At 46.3% G+C, this 21,958-nt stretch overlaps 8 protein-coding genes across 8 annotated transcripts; 7 read left to right on the plus strand and 1 right to left on the minus strand.

Moving 5' to 3' along the window:
- Positions 1-159: 159 nt before the first annotated feature.
- F5B22DRAFT_640310 (uncharacterized protein) lies at positions 160-3,412 on the plus strand (the record flags this gene model as incomplete). Its single annotated transcript, XM_047977832.1, has 6 exons — positions 160-205; positions 301-352; positions 409-532; positions 591-887; positions 961-1,423; positions 2,961-3,412. 6 exons carry the CDS (start codon positions 160-162, stop codon positions 3,410-3,412), a joined length of 1,434 nt encoding a protein of 477 aa, XP_047825100.1.
- Positions 3,413-5,744: 2,332 nt separating this feature from the next.
- On the plus strand, positions 5,745-6,200 carry F5B22DRAFT_652286 (uncharacterized protein; the record flags this gene model as incomplete). The annotated part of the gene is made up of 2 exons (XM_047979585.1): positions 5,745-6,055; positions 6,161-6,200. The coding sequence occupies 2 exons, from the start codon at positions 5,745-5,747 to the stop codon at positions 6,198-6,200; spliced, it is 351 nt and encodes a 116-aa protein (XP_047825101.1).
- A 3,037-nt stretch (positions 6,201-9,237) lies between these two features.
- F5B22DRAFT_630114 (Isochorismatase-like protein) lies at positions 9,238-10,939 on the plus strand. The gene is made up of 5 exons (XM_047976521.1): positions 9,238-9,340; positions 9,404-9,942; positions 9,995-10,142; positions 10,200-10,364; positions 10,446-10,939. The coding sequence occupies exons 2-5, from the start codon at positions 9,841-9,843 to the stop codon at positions 10,754-10,756; spliced, it is 726 nt and encodes a 241-aa protein (XP_047825102.1). The 5' UTR covers positions 9,238-9,340; positions 9,404-9,840; the 3' UTR covers positions 10,757-10,939.
- F5B22DRAFT_630116 (uncharacterized protein) lies at positions 10,936-13,000 on the minus strand. Its single transcript, XM_047976522.1, has 3 exons — positions 12,514-13,000; positions 12,350-12,466; positions 10,936-12,291 (listed from the first exon to the last, which is right to left on the minus strand). The coding sequence occupies exons 1-3, from the start codon at positions 12,663-12,665 to the stop codon at positions 11,496-11,498; spliced, it is 1,065 nt and encodes a 354-aa protein (XP_047825103.1). The 5' UTR covers positions 12,666-13,000; the 3' UTR covers positions 10,936-11,495.
- On the plus strand, positions 12,997-15,006 carry F5B22DRAFT_630120 (uncharacterized protein). The gene is made up of 3 exons (XM_047976523.1): positions 12,997-13,311; positions 13,368-13,720; positions 13,790-15,006. Exons 2-3 carry the CDS (start codon positions 13,545-13,547, stop codon positions 14,490-14,492), a joined length of 879 nt encoding a protein of 292 aa, XP_047825104.1. The 5' UTR covers positions 12,997-13,311; positions 13,368-13,544; the 3' UTR covers positions 14,493-15,006.
- A 636-nt stretch (positions 15,007-15,642) lies between these two features.
- On the plus strand, positions 15,643-16,425 carry F5B22DRAFT_652290 (uncharacterized protein; the record flags this gene model as incomplete). Its single annotated transcript, XM_047979586.1, has 1 exon — positions 15,643-16,425. One exon carries the CDS (start codon positions 15,643-15,645, stop codon positions 16,423-16,425), a length of 783 nt encoding a protein of 260 aa, XP_047825105.1.
- Positions 16,426-17,006: 581 nt separating this feature from the next.
- F5B22DRAFT_662231 (uncharacterized protein) lies at positions 17,007-17,948 on the plus strand (the record flags this gene model as incomplete). The annotated part of the gene is made up of 1 exon (XM_047980427.1): positions 17,007-17,948. Exon 1 carries the CDS (start codon positions 17,337-17,339, stop codon positions 17,946-17,948), a length of 612 nt encoding a protein of 203 aa, XP_047825106.1. The 5' UTR covers positions 17,007-17,336.
- A 1,953-nt stretch (positions 17,949-19,901) lies between these two features.
- Positions 19,902-21,620, plus strand: F5B22DRAFT_652292 (trichodiene oxygenase; the record flags this gene model as incomplete). The annotated part of the gene is made up of 4 exons (XM_047979587.1): positions 19,902-20,118; positions 20,188-20,720; positions 20,803-21,386; positions 21,443-21,620. 4 exons carry the CDS (start codon positions 19,902-19,904, stop codon positions 21,618-21,620), a joined length of 1,512 nt encoding a protein of 503 aa, XP_047825107.1.
- Between the last annotated feature and the right edge of the window lie 338 nt (positions 21,621-21,958).

Raw genomic sequence — 21,958 nt, forward strand, 5'->3', positions numbered from 1 at the left:
GGACATAAAACCGGGGGGTTCTGAAGGGACCACCCCTCACTCGATCGTAGGGGAACCAAGAAATGGGTAGTATATAACACTTAGGACAGCCCTTAATTAGGCTATTGCGAATGCTCGGACTATGTCTAGCATCGAGCCTTGAGTACGAGCAAGAAGACAATGGCAAAGAGCGACGACAAGCGGGATGGTCGGGTTCTCCTTACGGGTACGTTGCCGCTGATGACCTCGTACACTAAACCCTGTTTGCTATCGTGCGGAAAGCGTAGGTAGAATATCGTCGCTGACTAGGCTGTCAAACAGGAGGGTCGGGATTCATTGCTTCGCACGTCCTAGATGCTCTATTGGATACTGGGTGAGCACTAAAATCGAAGAAGCGCTCATGTGCAACTGCTGACGCGTTTACCGTAGATTCTCAGTTGTCGTGACTGCTAGGTCAGAGGAAAAGGGGAAGAGCATTGTAGAGTCGGTTAAACCACATCACCTAAGTTATGTCGTTGTCGAAGACATTGCTACAGAGGGCGCATTTGATCATGTAAGTCCGCGATTGTGATGGGTAACACGAGCCAATCTATACTCATCATCTGCACAAGGTGTTCCGAACCCAGGCGCCCTTCGACTATGTAGTCCACACCGCATCTCCCTATCACCTCAATGTCGATGACCCGGTCAAAGATTTCCTCGACCCGGCCATTAAAGGCACAACTGGGCTTCTGAAATCCATTAAAGCGCATGGCGCGACAGTCAAGCGCGTGGTTATCACCTCATCCTCAGCAGCCGTCCTGAACCCAGACAACCACGCAAAAGTCTACGACGAGACGCACTGGGCGCCGACAACATTGGAAGACGCGATTAAGTACCCCGCCAAGCACGGCTATAGGGCAAGCAAAGTACGTTACAGCTGTAGTTGAAATTGCAGTTTTGCTGCAATGCTGGGTCCGCATATTAACGACCTACCTACAGGTCCTTGCAGAAAAGGCGGCGTGGGCATTCGTCGCAGACGAAAAGCCGAAGTTCGATTTGGCCGTCATCAACTGCACTTACGTGTTCGGACCCATACAGCGGAAGCTCCCCAGCCTCGAGGCCATGAACGCCTCGAACCACCGCATCCGCGACATGCTGCAAGGCAAGATGCGGGATGGCGTTCCGCCGACAATGCCTGTTTTTACGTGGGTCGACGTGCGAGACGTGGCGCTGGCACACTTGCGGGCCATGACGGTGCCGAAGGCTGGCGGCAATCGCTTCTACGTCGTGGGCGGCCACTTCACGAACAAGCAAATCGTGGACATCATCCGAGACAAGTTCCCGTCATTGGCCGACCGCTTCCCGGCAGATACCGTGAGCGACCTGCCGGATGACGTGTATAACTTCAACAATAGCAAGTCGAGGGAGGTGTTAGGAATCGAGTACACGAGTCTTCAAAAGAGTATCGTGGATACTGTGAAGTCGATTCTTGAGGTGTTCCCTGACATCGAGTAGCCTGCTCTACGATGCGCTTTAATATCCAGACTTCTGAGGTTAGAGACAAACCCAGATATTTGAGGCGCTATTTTGAGAGCTACCTAGATTCGACTCTTGACAGCTACCTAATATATTGCATCTGAGAGGCTAGAGGAGATATTGCATGCAACTATAGATGGCCAATAGAACTGTACAACATCATGCGCGCGCAGCTCAAGCATAGCTACTTGGCTCAGGACGCGGCATTGGCCAACATGGTGACAATGAAATGACATACCTGTTCGCGAGAGAATGTCGTGCGACGCCGACATCGCTTGTGCCGCAGCCAAGCAACCGGAGAAGAACGGAAGAGACTAACAGAGACAATAATAACCCCAAACGTGTCTGTTACGATAGGTAGGTTTTAACATCCCTTGTTCGCCCGCCCTTTGGTATGCCCGCTTGTCTGCCTCCTAGGCGCATCATACGGGAGTGCGACGTTGGGGCACTCATGGTGATATGTGCGCCGGGACGACCAACTGCAACGGGCTAAGAGGAGAGAGGAGGGACGGGGCGCGGCCGAGATCTCCAGATAACACGGCCTGTTAGCTGCATGGCGCTCTTGGTATTAGATGCTCTTCACTATAACATGCGTACGCAAGTGCCCGTGGGTCATTTGAGCGGGAAAATAAACCATCTCGGCGTGGCTCCGCGAGATCTCGATCTATCGTCATCGCTTCCCCCATTACTTAGAGCGGTGTACCTATCTGTCTTTCTTCCAATCAAGGTGGTGGTGGTGAGCTGCCTGGATGGGGTGTACGACACGACACACGACACGCCACGGGTCGATTGCTCCCTACGTACAGGTGCATGTTTGAGTATTTTTACATATTAGAAGGCAGACTGAGGGCGGCCTACTCATGGAGGCGTGGTCGCCCTATCCGACATGGATGGTGCTCGCATGATTGGATCATTCCCGTTATAAAATGCTACCCATGGAGCGTAGCAGCAAATAGAAGTTCGAGAAACACGGCCGTTGGGGGCCATCTGCTATCTGGATGTAAGACTTGCATGCTTGATGCAGCTAAAGATTGCGCTATGCCACATGTCAAACGTAAATTGCTGCGCTGGGTTCAACACGTCGCTGCGCTGGTAGCAGTCCAATTAATGATCGTGTGGTTTGACACCCTTGCGCTCGTAGTTCCAAAGCTGGCTCAATTCCCCGGCAATGGGCTGGTCATCTGACGATCTCGTTCGCCATTACGACGCTGATTCGGCCGCACACGATCCTGCAATAGTTACAGCGCGACATGCAAACACGGCTTACTGCTCTGGCCGGTGTTTCAAGGGAGGGAGGCTTTGGATATATATGACTGAGTACTACCCGCCTTGAAATGTGCGCTACGAGATTCTCTGGTTTGCGCTTTGGACCCGTGATGCCACGCAGCTGTCAAGATCGCCCCTTGTTGATATGGCGCTTTCAATGACCACTTCTGTGTTCAGTGCTATACAGACTCAACAAGCTATCACGGCTCGCCAAGTCATAACACAGACAATCACGAATGATGATTACACCACCACTGCCGTCGTCACGCTTGGCCCAGGAGACCCCTCGAGTACCCCGCTTAATTCGCCAAGTGATTCGCAAGGCTCGAGTGGGCTATCCTCAGCAGGAATCGGAATACTCGTCGGGTCTATCGTGGGTGCCATCATCTTAGCGATACTCGTATGGATGTGCTGTCTTCGCCACCGCATGGAGGATTATGATGATGATGAGACTGAGTACGACCCCAATTACGACATGATGCAGCCGCCCCCGAGAGTATATGTGCGATTCCCACACTCTATTCCACCTCCCGTCGTGCCCACGTATACGGCAGTACCGATTCGAAGGTCATATACCTCCCATGATGCGGCCCGAAGAGCTTCTTCGTCATATATAATCTACGACGATGACCCGAGACGAACCTATTGATTTTTGTGTGTTCCTTATGATACCCCTGAAGCGCAGAACTTCGCTATTAGCAATGTTGTCTCGTCGGCACCACCGGTTAGTCTGGCCCACCGGGACGAATAACAATGTGTCCTTTTCCAACTTGATGCCTCAACATCGTCGTTTTTTTTGGGGTCCATGCGGGACCTGATGGCTAGAGCAAGCCATCAGTTTTGAAAAAAAGAAAAGGCAAGTAGATGAAGTCTCTTTCTTACTTACAGCTTGCTGACAATCTTATAGGGGAGAATGCATGCGAGAAGTCTTAGCCTGACATAACTTCCTGCTCGCAATCATTGCGAATGTGGGTGGTATGACATGTTTACTGACTCTGCAGGCCTATGATTAATTCTCGCCTTCAAGAGTTGGATCTGTCGAGTACATGTCCTTGCTCTTTGTCTTTGTAAAGGAACTTCATGAGCTATAGTAACTAGAGCCCCCCAAACCTTCGATGTGTGACCCAAACTGGGAAATTCCTAAGAAAACTTTGTCGTGTCACGGTGCCATACATAGTATATGTAGAGAGTTAGATTCCCGACCTGATAACTTTCTGTCTTTTGCGTAGTATAGTGGGATAGTTCTATATATCTGTTCCGTCACACATCGCCCCCTGTGGTTGCTCTTACTGAAAATGTTTCCTTGTATACTATCTCTATCTTGTGACACTGTGATATATTCAGGAATTTTGCCTCGTGCTACTCTTGGATTGCATTAATGCCGCAATCAAATCGTTGCCTGGCGTAATATTTGCATTTTGGTCAACGTGTTGCAGCCTCAGCCTGCTGCCTTTGTTCCACTCGCTTGGTGGCGCCGCCACGAGCTAGACCGCTCATCCAAAGCAGCCCAAATCAGGCGTTCGCTAGTACCCTGGGATTTGGCCCCCTTTGGTGTGCTAATGTTGGCCGTGGCTTGCTCTGTTGATCTCTTGTACTCTTGTAAGTGTCACTTTCACTGCTACAGCAAATCAGCCTCCGTTGTATGGTACCCTGGAGTAGTGTAGTTTGGGTAACAAGAGATGAGTCAGCAACACATTCGAGGTCTCGGTGTCCTCTATGTGTTCTATACAAAGCTCATCATGGCCTTATATGGTAGGATACGGACCAAGACATACATAAATCTTGCTTTCGTTAGTTTGTAGAATTCTATACGATTGCTTAAAAATAGCTATGTTCTATGGTATTGACAACTATATGAATGTCTGTTGAAGTGTGTGCTGGTTAATTATCTCCTTAGGGGTGGATGGCGTCAGCCTTGCATTTCCATACATCCATTTCATCTGAGCAAACATAATCATAGCTTTGGGGAAAGACCCCAGTTATGCAATAGCAATAATCTTTCTTACACCACTGGTACAGAGGCTGTGCAAAACCTAGCTTGTTCTGTGGAACCAAATCTAGAAACACATCAGCAAGACTCGAGGTCGAAGTTTCAGACTTTCCGTAGACTAGATTGGGTGGAACGTAGCATCAAGCTAACTGTTATTGATAAGGGTGTCTTTCTATACACTCCACTTGATATACATTCCGGGGAGCATCGGAACACTCTTTCAGTTTTGTCTAGTGCTTGCATGCCCCTACTTTTGCTGTAATGCCCACGTGGAAAGCTGTTACCTTCGTAGTTAGTTCGATGTGAACCATTTATGGGTAGAGCTGCATGTAGAATTGATCAAGACTCTCTCCACATGCAGGGCTGGTACATTGCAAAATAACTCATTTTTCACAGGTAGTACCAGAGAAAGAGTCCCAAATAAAATACGCTATTATTTGGGATAGTATTACGCACGTACAAGTTGAACATCCAGTTCACCTTTCGCTATGGGTCTAGTACGCCTGTTCATGATCTTCGAAAGATATGCAGACTGTCAGGGGTCTTAGGGCAGAGTAACAAAGATATACATTGTATATAGTCAGAGAAGTCTGAAGGCCTTCAGACTTCCGACCTTTTAGACCTTGTGCTACAATGAGAGTCTTACTGTATACCTTGTACAGCCCTTCTGACACAGACCACATTAGAAACAAGATTATACAAACTTTGCTTCATATAATAAGCCAATACAACCTAGGCAGTTAGGGCTAGCAGAACATTTATATATACAGTCAAGTTAACATTTGTAGCCTTAGTAAATCATTATATTCTGAATAGTATTGAGTTCCAAGCCCAGGTCTCTGCCCTTGTTATAGTTACCGAGGCTTTACTCAAGCACGGATCCAACGAGGAAGTTGAATTTCACCTTAGGAAAGCTCATAGCAATATCAGTATTGCTGCAGCAAACAAATAAAACAGAAAATTGTCATAAACAAGTTCGAAATACATAGACATGGCTTTCGAGAACAGGCCCTTCACGCGAGTGATAATTGTCGACCTCGAACATGATCTTAGCTATAATGAAGCTGGTGTTGCTCAAGCAATGAACAGTCAATTCAGACAATCCTTAGACGGCTACAGAAAATGTACAGTAATCTGGCAGCCGCTTGATAACTATAACGAAACGACTATGGGCTCGCCGGTTGGAAGCATCGGCCTAGTGCATTGGATTGAGGGACGCTATACCGAGGCCTTCGACACATTGCATGAGATCAAGAGGATATACGAACGTAACTACAGCGTTGATGATACCAGGACTTTCAAGTAAGTACTCTCAGGGAGACCTGATCTTTTCTTATTTCAGATTTACCTTCAATAGAACTGGGAAAGGTGCATCTCATAGTAGGAGATCTGACGAACACGTTTCAGTATGATGGCCGGGCGCTTAATCAATGATAAGCCACTCTAGGGACCTCGTCGTATTGGAGATGTTACTCACAAGCTCGGTATGAACCTTATAGGTATTAAAGACTATCTAACCGCTCAGTAAGTTCGCTTTAAGCATGCGCAATATATGTGAATGCTGATAGATTCTCTTTAGTTCTTATCACGTTCGACGTATAAGCAAGGCTAGCTATAAGTGGCTACTCATCAACATGAAATGGCAGAGTGGGCATTCTAATCAGTATATAGTCTTCGACCAGTGATCGTGCATGATGAAAGGAGGCTGATACAAGAGCTTCGTGAATACGACTAGATAACGTAGTGATTTACTAGTCTCGTCGATCGGGTAAAATCTATATATAATACAAACTCATAAAGCACTATTGTCTGAAAACTAAATCTGTTGAGAATTCAACATATTGTGATTAATTACTTCTGAGAAGCTGTTTTCGAGAAATCGACATGACATTGAGTACTTCGGCGTCTGTCAGTCGGCTCTCCGGCAATATGTTAGCAAAGGTCAGTGGTCGCTAGTTCCATTGAGGCATTAAAAACCAACATGCGAATAAGGTATGGTGTTTCTACTCGGTATACCAGTTTTACAGGTAGTTTAGGCAACCATGAAAGCTCCTGTTTCTCCTTGTTCTACCTACACCTTTAGTTTGAGGTCGAGAACAATTTCCACCAATGAGATTCAGGGCGGCCGCCCAGTGCCAAGAAGCTTTCTTGTAGCTGAGTAAGAACCTACATTAGAGTTGCCAACCTAATGTACTGCGAGAAATAATCTCCAGCGGGCGAGAGGTGATAGGCGCGGAGGAGCGGTAGAGTGTGTCTTCAATGCCTGAAGCTAACCTCCGCTGAACAAGCTCAATGTGAGCCGAACATTGCAACGTCAAGCTAAGAGCTTGGCAGAATTATCCATAATGATAACACAACCCTATTTTCAGGGTCTTCATCCTGGAGCCTGAATATTCATGGCGATTTAATACCTACTGCTCCGTAGTACGCTAATAGCGTGCACGGGAGAGACCGACGCTACTCGGTTACACTAACCTGACTAGGGATAGAATCTGGAATGAATAGACTGGAACTACATCTGCTATAACAGTGTCAGGTCAGTAGAGCCGATTGGTAGTGCATCGTATTCTTCGACTTAGCTAGGTTAGTAGTTAGACATGGTATATGCAAAGGTAAAAGATCTGCTCTGAGTGGCTATACTCGAGCATGACAAGGTCTAAAGCAGTATGGGCTTCGCACTGATATCTCTAACATTCTAGTTCTAATTCGTACGTAGGAATGTCTGTATCGGATGATACATGTCCTGTATACTAACTTCAGCTATAGTAACTAGTTCGTATGGGCGGGAATAAGACGGAGGGATGGGTGGTTTGCTCTATAGAGACATGCGTATCACAATAGAGGAATGTGAAGTGAGATAATTTGGTAATTAGATTATGAAGAGTATAACCTGTCCTTTCAGTTCCCAATACTTTGTCATCGTAGGGTTCTCTTGACCTTGTATTACCCATTCACTCTATCAGCAAATACTAAACACGCTCAGACCATTTCAGCATGATGCAATTGCTGACGAAGGATCCTACTTTATATATGAATATCCGCGTAGCTTTAGGGTTGGGCGGCAAGTAGTGAGGATAGGAATGTCCCCCCCCCTCCCCCAGTCTCGAAAGAAATGCCCAAACGTGGGGTGACCAATGGGCGAATGATAGTTGAGAAAGGGTGCACCAGACTAGTACTACTTGAGGTTGGAAGGTGGTCTAAGTAAGTACTAGAGGACCAGAGGTATCAGTTTGGGCGACTCTTTGTGTGCGCTCTATGATATCCCACGTAGCAGTGAGCTTCAAGGCCTCAGAATATTGCTAATCTAAAGTCCAAACCTAGATATCAAAAGTAAAATGACTTTTATTAATGATTGCATCTGTGATGCTTGCCCATACTCAAAGATTTACTGCGCGAGATTCAAGCGTCAGTTGCTCTGCAAGGATCCATGCTCGATGTTCGGCATATCCCAAATCCCTGCTTCTGTTCCAAATACTATATTCCCAGAGATTTCTAGGCCCGACATGTCGATCCTCGAAACTTAGATCCCAGGGGCACTCAGGGGGTTAACTGGCCAAGACAAGAGATAACATTCATACCCTGCTAGGGTAAAATACTTTTGCAGTTTCGCTTGTTAACAATACTTGCGGCTATATCCAAGCTACTAGGTCCGGTCACCTGCTCTTTTACGTTACTCAGCGAACACATTGTGATCGACCCCCCGTTAAGAAGTTTGTATTGACTTTACCGAGCCTAACTACCTAGGCTCTCTGACTTATACGAACTTGAACCAGGTGAAGGAAAAGAAGTCCCAAGTTAATCCATCATTCCAATTGGAGGTTCCGAGAGCTCAAACCAGGGTAGACAAAAAGCCGCTCCGCTCAGGGAACATCGTGTTTAGTGCTAGTGAACCGCTAAGAGTTAGCTGCATTCCACGTAGAGTCTAGTAGGCCGTGCAGGACCTGTGGCTTACTTACATTATTAGTTGGGCTTAGTTAGATTCAAGTTGGGGAATATCGACTTTCGAAATCCCGCATCCTGGTACAAGATTATGCACTTAGGAAACTCACGCTAGACAACGTCCTTGATAAGCTTGCTCTCTATCTTCATGCAGACAGGATATTTTATAGTGATAAAGAGAACATCTGAGATATTAATATTCAAAATCAGATGTTTATTGCTGCCATGGGAACTCAACAAGCAATATTTACGATAACTACTAGAGATAATAGCAAATGATTATGCATATTTTTACAAGCAATGCACCTTGTTACGCAAAGAATGGCCACTGCGGCTTGCAAGTGAGGCAATAGTTAGCTATGTTGAATAAGCTTTTTCGGCGATTAGAAAAGAAACCGGGCTTAGCTTCGACACGAGGTTGACCCTTTGTCAACCTTGCTTGGTTCTTACGTGTATGTCAGCGCCCATCGGTACTGTGGGATGCCAACACTTGGGGGAAACATCTTGGCATCCCACATTCTGGACCATTGTGACATCAAGCTTACCTACTCACTAGCCACGGAGAGTTGGGTCCGTAATCAAGAGTCAGTCTTGATCGGGAGTAGTATTTTCTTTCTTTCCATTGTGTAATGAGTTACCAATGTTACGGTAAAAACCCAGCTATCCCCTCAATATGCAGCTATAATTGACTAATATTCTGGGCCCATACAGACTCCTTGGCATCATAAACCATAGAGGGTGTCTATCTACACCAGATGAGAAAACTAACCTCATCATATCGTATCGCAAGCATGACAAAAGCTTGTGCCAGCAAAATTTTCATGACTTGTCTAAGGTGCGCTAACACTCGGTTGCGGAGATTGAGTTAGTGGTCCTTCAGACAATCAGACCCGACAGCAAGGGTGGGCGATTATGTAACAAAGCGACGAGACTACCACAATGTACGACTCCAAAGGATAAGTGACGGTCATATCTACTGAGGTCAAGCAATATAAATAATGTCGCGAATTCCCCGATGAACAACACTTTTCTCTATCCCACGACCATCAGTTTCATCTTCACACAAAGCACCTTCTTAGTCCTCGGTGGCATATTCAGCTTCTGTCTCAAACATCAATCGTTTCTATATCACCTCACCAACCGCCAAAATGAGATTCAGCTTAAACTCTACCCTGCTATTCGCAGGTGCTGTTTCCGCAACCTGCAATGCTTCGGGCTTCAAGTACGAGAGACTCGACAAGAACGACTCCGTAAGTCTCTCATCGCTTATACCTTCACTTAGCCAGGTCACTAACTTCTTAGGTCCTCGTCATTCTTGATATGCAAGAAGGCCTGTTCAGTCTTTCTCGGGATTATGATGCAGTCCAGTACCGCAACGCCATGTATGCTCATGCTGAGCTTGGCAAGGTCTTCGACATTCCTGTCATTATGACTACCTCTGCCGAGACTGGTAAGTATCTAGTTCTTTCTTCTTAAACATTCATCATAAGCTAACAATTCACCCAAGGCCCCAATGGCCCTCTACCCAACGAATTCTTGGAGATGTACCCTGAGGTCTCGGTTGTGAGGCGTATGGGAGAGGTTAACGCTTGGGACAACGCAGAGTTCCGTGAGGCTGTCAAGGCTACCAACAAGTCTCAAATCATCATTGCCGGTATTGTCACTGACGTCTGTAAGTTGGCCCAACTCCTACGCCCCTTTTTGCTCTTGCCCCTTTGACGAGACAATTTCTCTAACCATTCCGCAACAACAGGCACTACCTTTGCTGCTCTCTCCCTCCGTGAGGCCGGCTACAGCGTCTGGGCAAACCATGAGGCCTCTGGAACCACCTCCATCGATATCCGTGAGCAGGCTAACGACCGCATGCGTGAGGCTGGTGTCCACGTCGTCTCTTACTTTGCTGTTGTTTGCGAGCTGATGCGTGACTGGCGCGCCTCCCCTGGTGCTCTTGAGCTCCTCCCTGTTCTGGACCGATACCTCCCTGCTTACGGCATGGTTACTCGTGCTCACCTGGCTGCCATCAACAACGGCACCATCCAGCCCGGCCAGGAGGACATTCCTTAAATGGGCCACCATTCTCCATGCCTAAGACACAAAACAATGATGGCTAAACTATTGGTTTCCTGCCAATAGTACTAGGCTTGTTACTTATTTTGGGGTGTATGCTTCGACATGTTATGATATTCCAGTTTTATAGATTGGACTTTTCAGAATAGATCAAAAATAGATTTCTTTTTAACCCCTAAAGATTGAATTTGTCCCTCATCAGAGATCAGTGATACTCATATGACAGAGTTAAGAATAGTAAATATCAAGCTAACATTCAGCTTTCAGAAATGGTGGTGGGTTTTACATTGCGCCATTTCAATGTTCTCGGCTTTGGATGATTCATCAGCAACTACTCTGCCTACACCATAAAGCATTTGCACCTCCTCTTCAAGGAGACGAGGAATAATCTATCGGGGATAAACGACGGTGGTCCATTTTAGAACGGGTTCAATGCTTCATAGATAATATACAGCAAGTTCAACCATTAACAGAGGGCACTTGTTACAGTACCATATAGTTGAATGTAGACGCGTAGGGTATCGCCCTGAGAACGTTGGTTCTATATTTTGGCAGATAGCGAAGTGGTTTAGTATACACTTCTATCTTGTCCCATGACAGCACTATGATTCTAACAAGCAATAAGCTAGAAATCACAGCTAATAAGTGGTGCCTACTAAATTATAATGGGCTGTCCTCGAACTAGGAAAGGAAAAGGAAAAAGCGGGGAAAATGAGCGACAGGACAGTAACGAGTTCTACAACTCAGACGATACGTCTTGAATCCATCCTTGCCTGAATATGGCCCTTTTTGCCAGCTCTGCGACACCTTTCGATGCACTAAATTCGGGTTGTTGATCAACAATTTGCACCTGACCACCAAGCACCTCATTGATCACTGCACCCAAAACTCCCCTGAATCTTGGCACCTCAGTCGCATCACCAAACAATAGAACCATTGAGATATTCCTTGAGACAGGGCTATCTATGACAGGAGACTGAAGCATATGTCGCACCGTCTCCCAATAAGACTCCTCATGTCTTGTATCATATTCTAAGCGCAGGTTCTCCAAAGTTGGTGTTGCTTCAATATAATAAGCGCTCGAAACGTGCGCTTGGCTCGTGGTCAAACTAGTATGCGTGTACCCAACAGTCAATGCGAATTGAGACGGAATATTCAACTCTTCTTCTGCGCAAGCCGCGTCGTCTCTGTAATCTTCGCAGAGGCCTAAGCCATTACCTGCGTACGACGCGATACTCGCTGGTAATGGGTGGAAGTTGGAGAAGGGGAAGAATTCAAGATAGAACAGAGACAGATACTCAAAGGCATCACGAAGGTCGTCGCCGTATAGAGCGGTGAGATGAGGGATAGATATAGCCGCCGCCGAAACAGGCTCGCCGACATAACACGTCGCCCGCGCTCGCAGGGCGTAGATCATATTACTGAGGGTGCCTACATCTTTAGAGGAAGGGAGACCCATTTTCTTACGAGTGTCCCGCCATATCTGGCGAGGAATGTCACTAATCGAGTCACCCAAGTTTCTGTAAGGTTTACTAATTTCGGGATTAGATAAGTGACTAAAAGAACAGGAAGGCAACAGTAGGTACATACTGCAAGTGTTGCGAAGTAGGTAGGGATAATCTGAGCATCATCTCCCTGTACGCTCTGTCACCGTCAACTCTAGCAATTTGTTGAATGGACCCATTTGGGTATGAGACGGCGACAGTGCTGAGATCTGGTTAGTTGCGCGGTCCAGTACAATTGGCAAAACGTACGCATATGAGGGGCTCAGGTCAAAACCGATGCCGAAGTTATGAGTGATTGCGAGATGATGTTTTTCCTTTGGTAAAGAAATCAGAAGAACCCATGCTATGAGAGCGAAAATCAACATGACCCCAAAGCAGCGAGAGGCTTTTTGTAGCTTCATATCTGATTGAGTTGATGTAGACTGAAGAGCAGCAGACGTAAGAGCCTGGTCCGAGGAAGGTCCGAGGAAGACGCGTTTACATCGGCCCGTCTTGTCGGCGTCTGAAAGAGACGTAGGTAAAAGTAAAGGATACTGTTATGTTTGGTTTAATAAAAGAGCCATTACTACCTAGAAGCTAGCATCAAGTTGGCGGCTCAGATGACGTTAGAAAATGAAGAGAAAGCGGCACGAAAGAAGCCAGTAAGGTGGCTAATGACAAGGAATTAGAAAGGAACGCGGGGTGTTGGCCAGAAGAGTGGTCACAAACAAGGTGCATAAACAACAACACCCGAGAGACTGCGCCACCCCCGCGCTGTTTCGGTTCTTACCAACATTCAAAAGTAACCACGGAACTAGACACCTCAGCTTATGATCATAGCCGTGCTCACCACTGTAAACCATTTCTCAGGAAGCGAGACAACAAATCCTCAGGCGATATCATTTCCTTGCCGTGTTCGGATCCTCGACAGTGAAGTCCCGGTAGTCCTCGTTGGTGACGCTGTACGGATTACAGGCAGCCGTGTACCTGTCCTTTGAACAACCCTTCAACATAGCCGCAACTGCTTTCACACAAATCGCTGAGCTATTGCTACTAGGAGCCGAAAGTGTGAGTGAGAACTCGTCTCGGCAGCTCTACCACATCTAACGCATACGCATACGCAGACCCATTCTCGCAGACTGCTCTACAATGCATGCCTCGTGTCACGCACGTTCAACGAGGCCTTCACGCCCTCTCTGAATCGCTGTCTGCGATAGGATGCAAACAATGTCCATTTCTTGTATGATGAGTCGAAGCTGGACCTCATTATCCGCAGCGGGAAGCTTTCTTACACGCGAATTATGATCGTTTCTTCGCCGGCCCTCGCCTCGATGGCGGAAGTATGGAAGGACAGGTTTCTACAGGGCGGTCTAAGTTGGTATGCATGGCATCATGGACTTCTTGACGATGTGTACGACCGGATCAACTGCGCGCCGATCAACCTCTTCTCTGCCGCTAGAAGACTTAGAAGCTTCGCGTGAGTGGGCCGCTAGTCCGGCATGTTGCTTTCAGCAAAGATAGTACTGACTGATATCTTGCGTCTAAGGTGTTCACAGCTGGCATTGTCTCGCGAGTGCATTGGAACTTTGAGCAGCCTTACTGACCTCCGAAGCTTGTACTATGATTTTCCAGTCGGCCACAAGCTCAATATGCGCTGCGAGATGGGCGAGATAAGGCTGAATGGGGGCCTTTACACCGCTTGTGCCGGCACGTATGGCGCACCACCCCAGGATGCGATTTGCAAACACCTAACGCAGCTCTCCCTCATCAACATATGCGGTGATCTGGATGTTTGGAAGCGATGGGTTATCTGCGTCATCTCTGAGTCGGCCCAGCTCAAGCGACTGTCGGTGTCCATTGAATACGACATGATCCTTAATCTCGATCCGCCCGAGGGGCGTGGAAATAGCATCGAGCATCCTTTCAACCTGGTTCAGTACATCAATGAGATGCCTGTCCCAGACGCCATTTGTGCCACCACACTCCGCGAGGTCTATATGGCGGGCATCATAGACTTTACTGATGATCCGCATTTCTGGATCGGCACACTTGATCTCAAGGCATGGGCCTCTTTATCCCACTTTGCCTTTCTAATAATAGAACCCGATTCCATCGAATCCATCTCACAAAAGGCCAGTCACACACTGACGAGCCTGAGTGTGGAGCGGATTTTCTTCCATAATGTCGTCGACCCACCACCTAGTCTACCTGAGATATTTCGACGGCTCGACAACCGCCGCATTACCTAATTCTTCTGCTGGCTTCTTATGCCGTTTATCAATTGCTCCTGATGATTACATCGGCAACAGCATGTTAGGCTCGTAGGGAAAGGGCATCGTCCGGTAGGAGATAGATTCCACCGTCTCTACGTTTCGCCCAGTTCGCCTATATTACGAACGATAATTGGCCCGTGCCTACTACACTAGACAAGGATGATGATGGATCATCTTAGTCTTTCGGGGATTATTGTAGTAACGCCTTCACTATACCATAGCTACGAAGAATTAGTATGGCGCGTACCGCCCTTGCCCTGACGAAGAATCGAATGATAGAGAAAGGCACAAATTCGAAACTTTCATAATCATGTGATTGCTAACTTTCTATAACAAGGGCAGATATCTAGGCTTGGAATTTAATGCTATTCACACTATAATGATGCATAACGGCTATAAAATGCCTTAGTTAACCAATTTATTTTAATCTTAATAGCTTAACTTAACTCTATATATAATTAGTTTACTAGCCTTAACCGCTTAAGTGTTGATAGTTTTGTTTTATGAATTAAAGTTTATAACTATAACTTCGTTTCTAACATCAGCTGTATGTCTTTCGAAGATCACAAACAGCCTGAAATTGTCTGTATTACGCTCGTAGCAAAAGGCGAACTGCATGTTCAGCTTGTACGCGTGTAATAGCAAGTACCTGCGCGGTTTGATAGAGGACTACGGATACTTCAGGGAAGCTACCCTCTAAGCACTAAATTGGACTTGCGCCAGTCAGCGGCGATTATCAATATAAGGTAGATGCAAGCTCACCATCCATACTAATACACCTTGATTTGCAGCTAGTTGAACAATAACTTATATAACACCTGTATAGTCTTAAACTTCCCCTATTAGTAAATATGATCTTTGTTTAGTTTATTGCTAATCATTTCTTTGTTTGTTGTTAGGTGTAGCCTAATACAAGTAGATTGTTGAACAACAAGGCCTTTGCAGATAACACTACTATTGTAGCATACGACTATATATGTGGGCTTAAACGAAGCTACCAACGAGTCCATTGCCAACCAAAATAATCAACCCTACGTCTAAAAGACTATCCTACTTATCTGTTATAACAAAACAACAACCATCAGCTTCTTATTTCAATACTGAACGTTTATCTATTTACAGGGCAATGTCGTATTATATACACCCCGATGTCCTTACGTTGAAAACAATAGCTGACAACAGGTGGAAAGAACCGAGCTTACATTCAGCTAATTCTCCAAGGACTAAGACACCACACGATGCTCAATCGTTGGTTCGATTAGTGTCAAATTCTTCCTGGGCGGTTCAAGACCCATATTCAGAGCCAGTGACGCGGTTCATAAAGTGGTACCGCAAAGGACAGGAGATGGACTTCAAAAGCATGGACAATGAAAAGCTTCGAGATGAGCTACAGAGTTACTTAGCCGACATCGACGACCTGTTTTTCTTCGGCCTCCTAACCAGAAAAGTCAAAGGAAAATCAGGAACGCAGAAACTTGTCCTTCTAAGGGTTACGAGTGAGGCCCCGAAAGGTAATTATTGTGGTGCTTATAAAATGGAAGACGAAGGACCATCGATTCGTATACATCGATATGATCGTCAAGGCATAATTCGACCATTTGAGAAGTTTCTCAGCACGCTTGTACACGAATCTTGTCACGCATATCTCGATATCTTTAGCGATACGCGTCATTCCAAACACCAAGAATGGGTTTGTGACTATGGTGGTCATGGAGAGATGTTTTGGGTCCTATTTCGGTTTATTATGGAAAAGATAAGGGCTTATACTAGGTCAGAAAGATGGGAGAGACAAATGAAAGATATGGAGTACGAATGCGTTGATATCACGAAAACGAAAGGCCGCCCTGGTGATTGGGGGACTCCGGCGCGGACTGTAATGGGAGGTTTCTTGAGTCCAGGATATGCTTAAGTACCTAGGTAAGTATACTGTTACGTAGATTGAAACCAATATAATTCTATACTTGAAAGTTTTAGATGGATTACTATTATTGACAGGCGGTGGTAAGTATATCCTAGCGAGCACAGATCTTGGAGGCGATAATCGGAATCATGTCCGCAGTGCGCTTACTCATTTACCCCGGGAACTCGCATTCAAGTGGACGAGATACGAAAGACCTACAGTTAAGACCCTGAATCACCATGTTCCCAGGTAGTGAGTGGGGTTGTCAAGGGAATGGGCTTCCTATCATGCTAAGATATCACCTACTGCTTTCAGCGTGTGGGGGGAGGTCCCGATCTTGGGTAGACGCTTACATAGTAAGTTGACTTCTATTCTCCATCAGTGGTATCGCTTCTGCAAAAATACCACGTTGAATTTCGCGGTGAAGAGCTACGGCCCGACGCATTCTGAGATGTGTATATGCTCTGGAGTGTCCGGTCTAGTACGTTCAATAGAGAATTATTGTCTTTCTGTGAAAGCGATGGTGCCCACGATCTCTTCCTCGAAATAGCAACTCTCAAATACTACTCATACTACGCTCCATGCTTTATTGGATTTGTAATATTGTTCCATCCAAAGCCGAGAAAAGCGTGGGACGTGGCACGGGTATAGCCTATTTGATCATGTCCAAGTCCGGGAGGTGGATCAAGAACATTGCTCCACGACAGCCCAGGCCACGGGAATAGTACCCGGTCTCTCTATCAGTGTTACTAACTATTCTATAGATCAGGATGGCCGCTTCGACAGGGACGACTCATAGTATAAAATCACCTACCATGGTCTATGTTTAGTTACACTTATACCACACTCCTCCGCATCAGTTATACTCTCATACCTAGTGACCAACTTTGAAGCTTAAACCTACCGAAGTATTTGATACCATGCATAACACCAAGGTTCTCCTCGCTGTGGCTTCCTTTGGGAGCGCTCTGGCTCAGACAAGCACTCGCTTTCCTGACCCGGGGTGCTCGAGCTCCATATACGCCCTTATCGCCGCTGCTCCAACGACTCCTCCCGAGGTCGACGCTGCCCTTACAGAGATTTCCCCTAGTTTCACTATACCTGCCGAGGACCTTCTATCAAGACCATCAGTGTATGCATCAGAATTATGTAGCATAGCTACCCAGCTGCCTGCGCCGGTGCTATCTAAGTTCGGAACATGGGGCTCAGAACTCCTCGCGTTCGCTGCTACGGAAATTGCGTCGTATGACTGGATCGTCACGATGTGCCATACCACGGGAGAAGCAGCGTCTTCTATTACTAGCTATCTCCATTCCATTGCAAGCAACCCAGGCGAACTATGCAAAGTCGAAGCAAACCATACCAACGGTACCACATCCACCCCGTACCCGACACCTACGGGCAATGAAACAACTACTAGTACCGGACTGCCTATTTCATCGGTGTCTTTGGCCGGTGCTTCCATGCCCACCGGGTTTCCCACCGGCGCGGCAGCTATTGGTGGCTTGCTTGGTGCTGTAGCTCTGCTATAAGCACCTTTCCAAAAACTCCGTATTCAAGACCATTGCACGTATTCTCCTGTGCAGTGAAGTCGATGATGAGATAATGAGTGTCAGAAGGGCTGTACAAGGTATACAGTAAGACTCTCATTGTGACACAAGGTCTAAAAGGTCAGAGGTCTGAATGCATTCAGACTTCTCTGACTATATACAATATATCTCTTTGTTCCTCTGCCCTGAGACCCTGACAATGAGTTTTATGACCGTTAGAATTGACGCAGCTTCTTGGACGAGGACTGTATGAGATGCAACTGGTATCCCGATACCAGGCCGGTTTGCGATGAAAATCGGTTCAGCTATTTTAGATATTGATAATAGACACATACACAGTCTTTCAACTCTCCTTCGTCTTTCTTGTCCCCGGTTTTGCCAGATGATGTATGCGATCTCGGCAATCCCTATCTTAACTACTCGCCAATTCACCCAGAAAGGGGTATCAAACCCAACCAATATCCGCCCACGGTTAAGCTACTCTATCATTCCCATCAATTTGAGGCCATGCGATTTACGTGTATCTGCAAGTTACATGTAGCTACAAGGTTAGTTACAAGTTCTACTGTTACATAGAAGGTGGAGTGCAGCCAGGATATTCAGTAAGCCTTACTATCCACTCAAAGAAGCGAAGGCATAATTACATAGCTCGGAGATGTGAAAGAGTCGAAAGAATGTCAAAAACACCCAGGTATTAGACTCTCCCACAGCTGAGGTCTTACGACACCCAGGGCGGGCCTTCTAGTAGAACGTAGTGTGTTCATCAAGTACAAGCTCCCTCCTAATTGAGATAGAAAATACGTCAAGAGAAACACAAAGCCAACAGGGCTATGTCACCCAAGACTAGATCAGGCTCAATCACAGTTAGAAAATGAGAAGTAATTATTTAACTTCCACCACTTAAGACTAGGCTTCAGTTAACAGTATCTCCGCGTATTTTAACTGATGACCGTGGAAGACGATGATGGGTTATGCACACCATAGGTCTATTCAATCCCTCTGGTGGCGCTCGATGCTAAGATTCTAAGACATGTGTGTCATGTGTTCTCAATTCGTAGGAATGGCGCTTGGGCTTCAATCATTTGAGCAAGTTCATTTCCCGATTACTCATAATTAATATTGAGATGAGTCATCACAGTACGTGGCTACATGCTAAACATTGGTGGTCATGGTCACCTCAACACTTCAGCTGTTCTCGCTACTGTTTATGACTTGTGGTGCTACAAGTGAAAAATCGGCCTTCTTTTGGTCAACTCAAATGAATATCCTCATACCATTCGAAGCCATCCCAGGACTGTTAGTCTATATCTCTTTCGTAGTTACTGGTGGAATATAAGTACTTGATAAGGTTTCATATCCTGCTTGTGTATGATTTTCCGTAATCACGATGTGTCAAATGCGTGAATAAATAACCGGTAGCTGATTTCACATTGTCAGAAATATCTGCTCTTATCATCTAGAGATAACTATCCGAGCCCTTGTTTCACAACCGCCCACGCCTCCCTTTCGTGTATCCCACAACTACTCCCTTCGATAACAAGCCGATGAGCGTGATCTCACTCAAGGCCCCACGTGGCTGAATCCTTCATCTTTCCCCCGTTTCTTCGCAGCGGGGTATATGTGAAGTAGTTCAGCTGCTCTAGCTCACTGACCAATGGTGAGCAACATAGCGTCCTGCCGGCAGGAATGTCATGCAAGGGACCGGATGTTGGCCGAGCGTGACTTTAAGCGAGCAGTGAAAATAAAATGAGATAGGGGTCCCGCGTGTCTATCCATGATGATGGTGAATGAGAATATGGATCTCAAGCTCGGATTTTCCTAGTATGAGAGGCCCTGGTTCTATCTGAGTTTAACAACCTCTTGAGCATTTACGCCAACCTACCGCCAAAAGAGTAACGTACTTGGAATCTCTGTATCGTGACGACATAATCTAGGATGGGAGATTTAGTCATTCCACCCTCATGGCAGGTGATATTTGCTGTATCGATGATGTATCTCGCCGGTATGATCTTCTATCGGCTGAAACTGCACCCTCTAGCACGATTCCCAGGGCCGAAATTGGCAGCTGTCACGCGTGGATATGAAGCTTACTACGATTTTGTACTCAACGGCAAATATACATTTAAGATAAAAGAACTCCACATGAAGTATGGTAAGCTTATTCTTCGATTTCGACGTGTTAGTCGCATTCCTCAATACGACCTATAACATTTTATAACAGGTCCCATCATACGTATCAGTCCCCATGAGCTGCATATTCACGACCATGATTTCTTGAACGCCCTCTATAACCACGATTCTATGAAGAAATATGCCTGGTCTTACGATGCTCATACAGCCAAGGGCTCAACCGCGTTTACGATCGATCACCAACTTCACAAAGCACGTCGCCAGCCACTCAACCCGTTTTTCTCCAAAGCAAAGGTGAACGCTCATCAGAACATGATTCAAATGTACGCTGATAAGCTGTGTCGGCGAATCTCAGAGTATACCAATACCACGTTTGATCTTGGTGCCGCTTCTCTCGCTTTTACTCAAGATGTTGCCAACGAATTCATTATGAAGAAAACTTACGGGAGCCTGGATCGGGAAGATTTTGACGTTGCGACGCTTGTAGTACTTCAGGGGGCTGGAAAAGTCTGGCGGCTCAACAAGCACTTACGTTGGTACGGACATCTTTTGAAAGTGCTGCCCCTCAGTTTGCTCTCAAGAATTGCTGGTGATACTTTAACAACCTTTCTCCTGCGATTACATGTAAGTTATATCAGGAAAATCTTACCATATTTCCAATTGCACGTCAGGCGAAACACTTGCTGAAGATTTCTTTTGCTATCAGGAACAGTATCAAGACACAGAAAGTCAGGTAAAGCTAGCCACCTCTCCGACGATGAAAGGGAAGAAAATGACTCCGCGGACTATAGTCAATGATATTCTTGACTCGAAATTGCAACCATCTGATAAAACTGCTCAACGTATTTATGAAGACGTGTCCACAATATGCAATGCCGCGTTTGAAACGACTGCTAACGTTCTTCGACTCATCCTTTTTCATGTCTATAGTAACCCTGTCATTCTTCAACAACTGAGGGCTGAACTCAAGTCTATCAGGACGAGCGACTTGAAGACCTTAGAGCAGCTACCTTACCTGGCCGCGGTATTGAAAGAAGGCCTTCGTCTGGGTGGAGGCCTCTCTACTCGGCTTCAGCGTATCTCAGAGAAAGATCTTTTCTATGGCGAATGGAGGATTCCTGCCGGCCACCCAGTCGGAATGACCCCCTTTTTGCTACATACCGACGACCAAGTGCACTGCAATGCTCATGATTTCATTCCCGCGCGGTGGATTGATGTCAATAGGAGGAAACAGTCTGAAGCTGCTTTTGTCCCATTTTCTAAGGGTTCAAGGATCTGTCTGGGAATGCAGTAAGTATTCCACTCGGCGCTGATAATGGAGTAAGTAGCTGATGAACTGACGATAGTCTTGCCTGGGCCGAGTTATACATAGTTGTTGCTGCCCTTGTTCGGCGCTTTGACTTTGCATTCCCCAGCGCGACCGCGCAGGATTTTGTGTGTGACAGTGATCAGTTCTTGATTCAAACTAGGGCCAAGGGGCATCTGTACGCCATACCAACTCCAACCAAGCCTGGTCTAAGTTGATTTGCGATATTGACGCCGCACTGTTTTCACTCGCACAAGGAGCACGACGTGCGACCGTGGGCAAAGAATGTCACGCATGGTAATTAGTTGGAGGCGGGGAATCATTGAAGTCTCTTGGTGGAGGAAACATAGTTAAGTGTTGAGTTCGGGTCATCGACGCCGCAACCCCGTGAAGGGTCTATGACCGTGAATTGACAAAACCTATAGGTTCAGGCTGGTGGGATTAGTTGCTTCGTAACCGTGAGATTCCACGATGATGAAAATCGCACTATGAGACTAGATGTTCTCTAGTAATTGATTTTGTTTGAAGCTGAAATTCAAGTCAAAGCTGGCCAACT

Source organism: Xylaria bambusicola (genome assembly GCF_022495145.1).
Source record: "Xylaria bambusicola strain CBS 139988 unplaced genomic scaffold F5B22scaffold_86, whole genome shotgun sequence".
NCBI lineage: Eukaryota > Fungi > Ascomycota > Sordariomycetes > Xylariales > Xylariaceae > Xylaria > Xylaria bambusicola.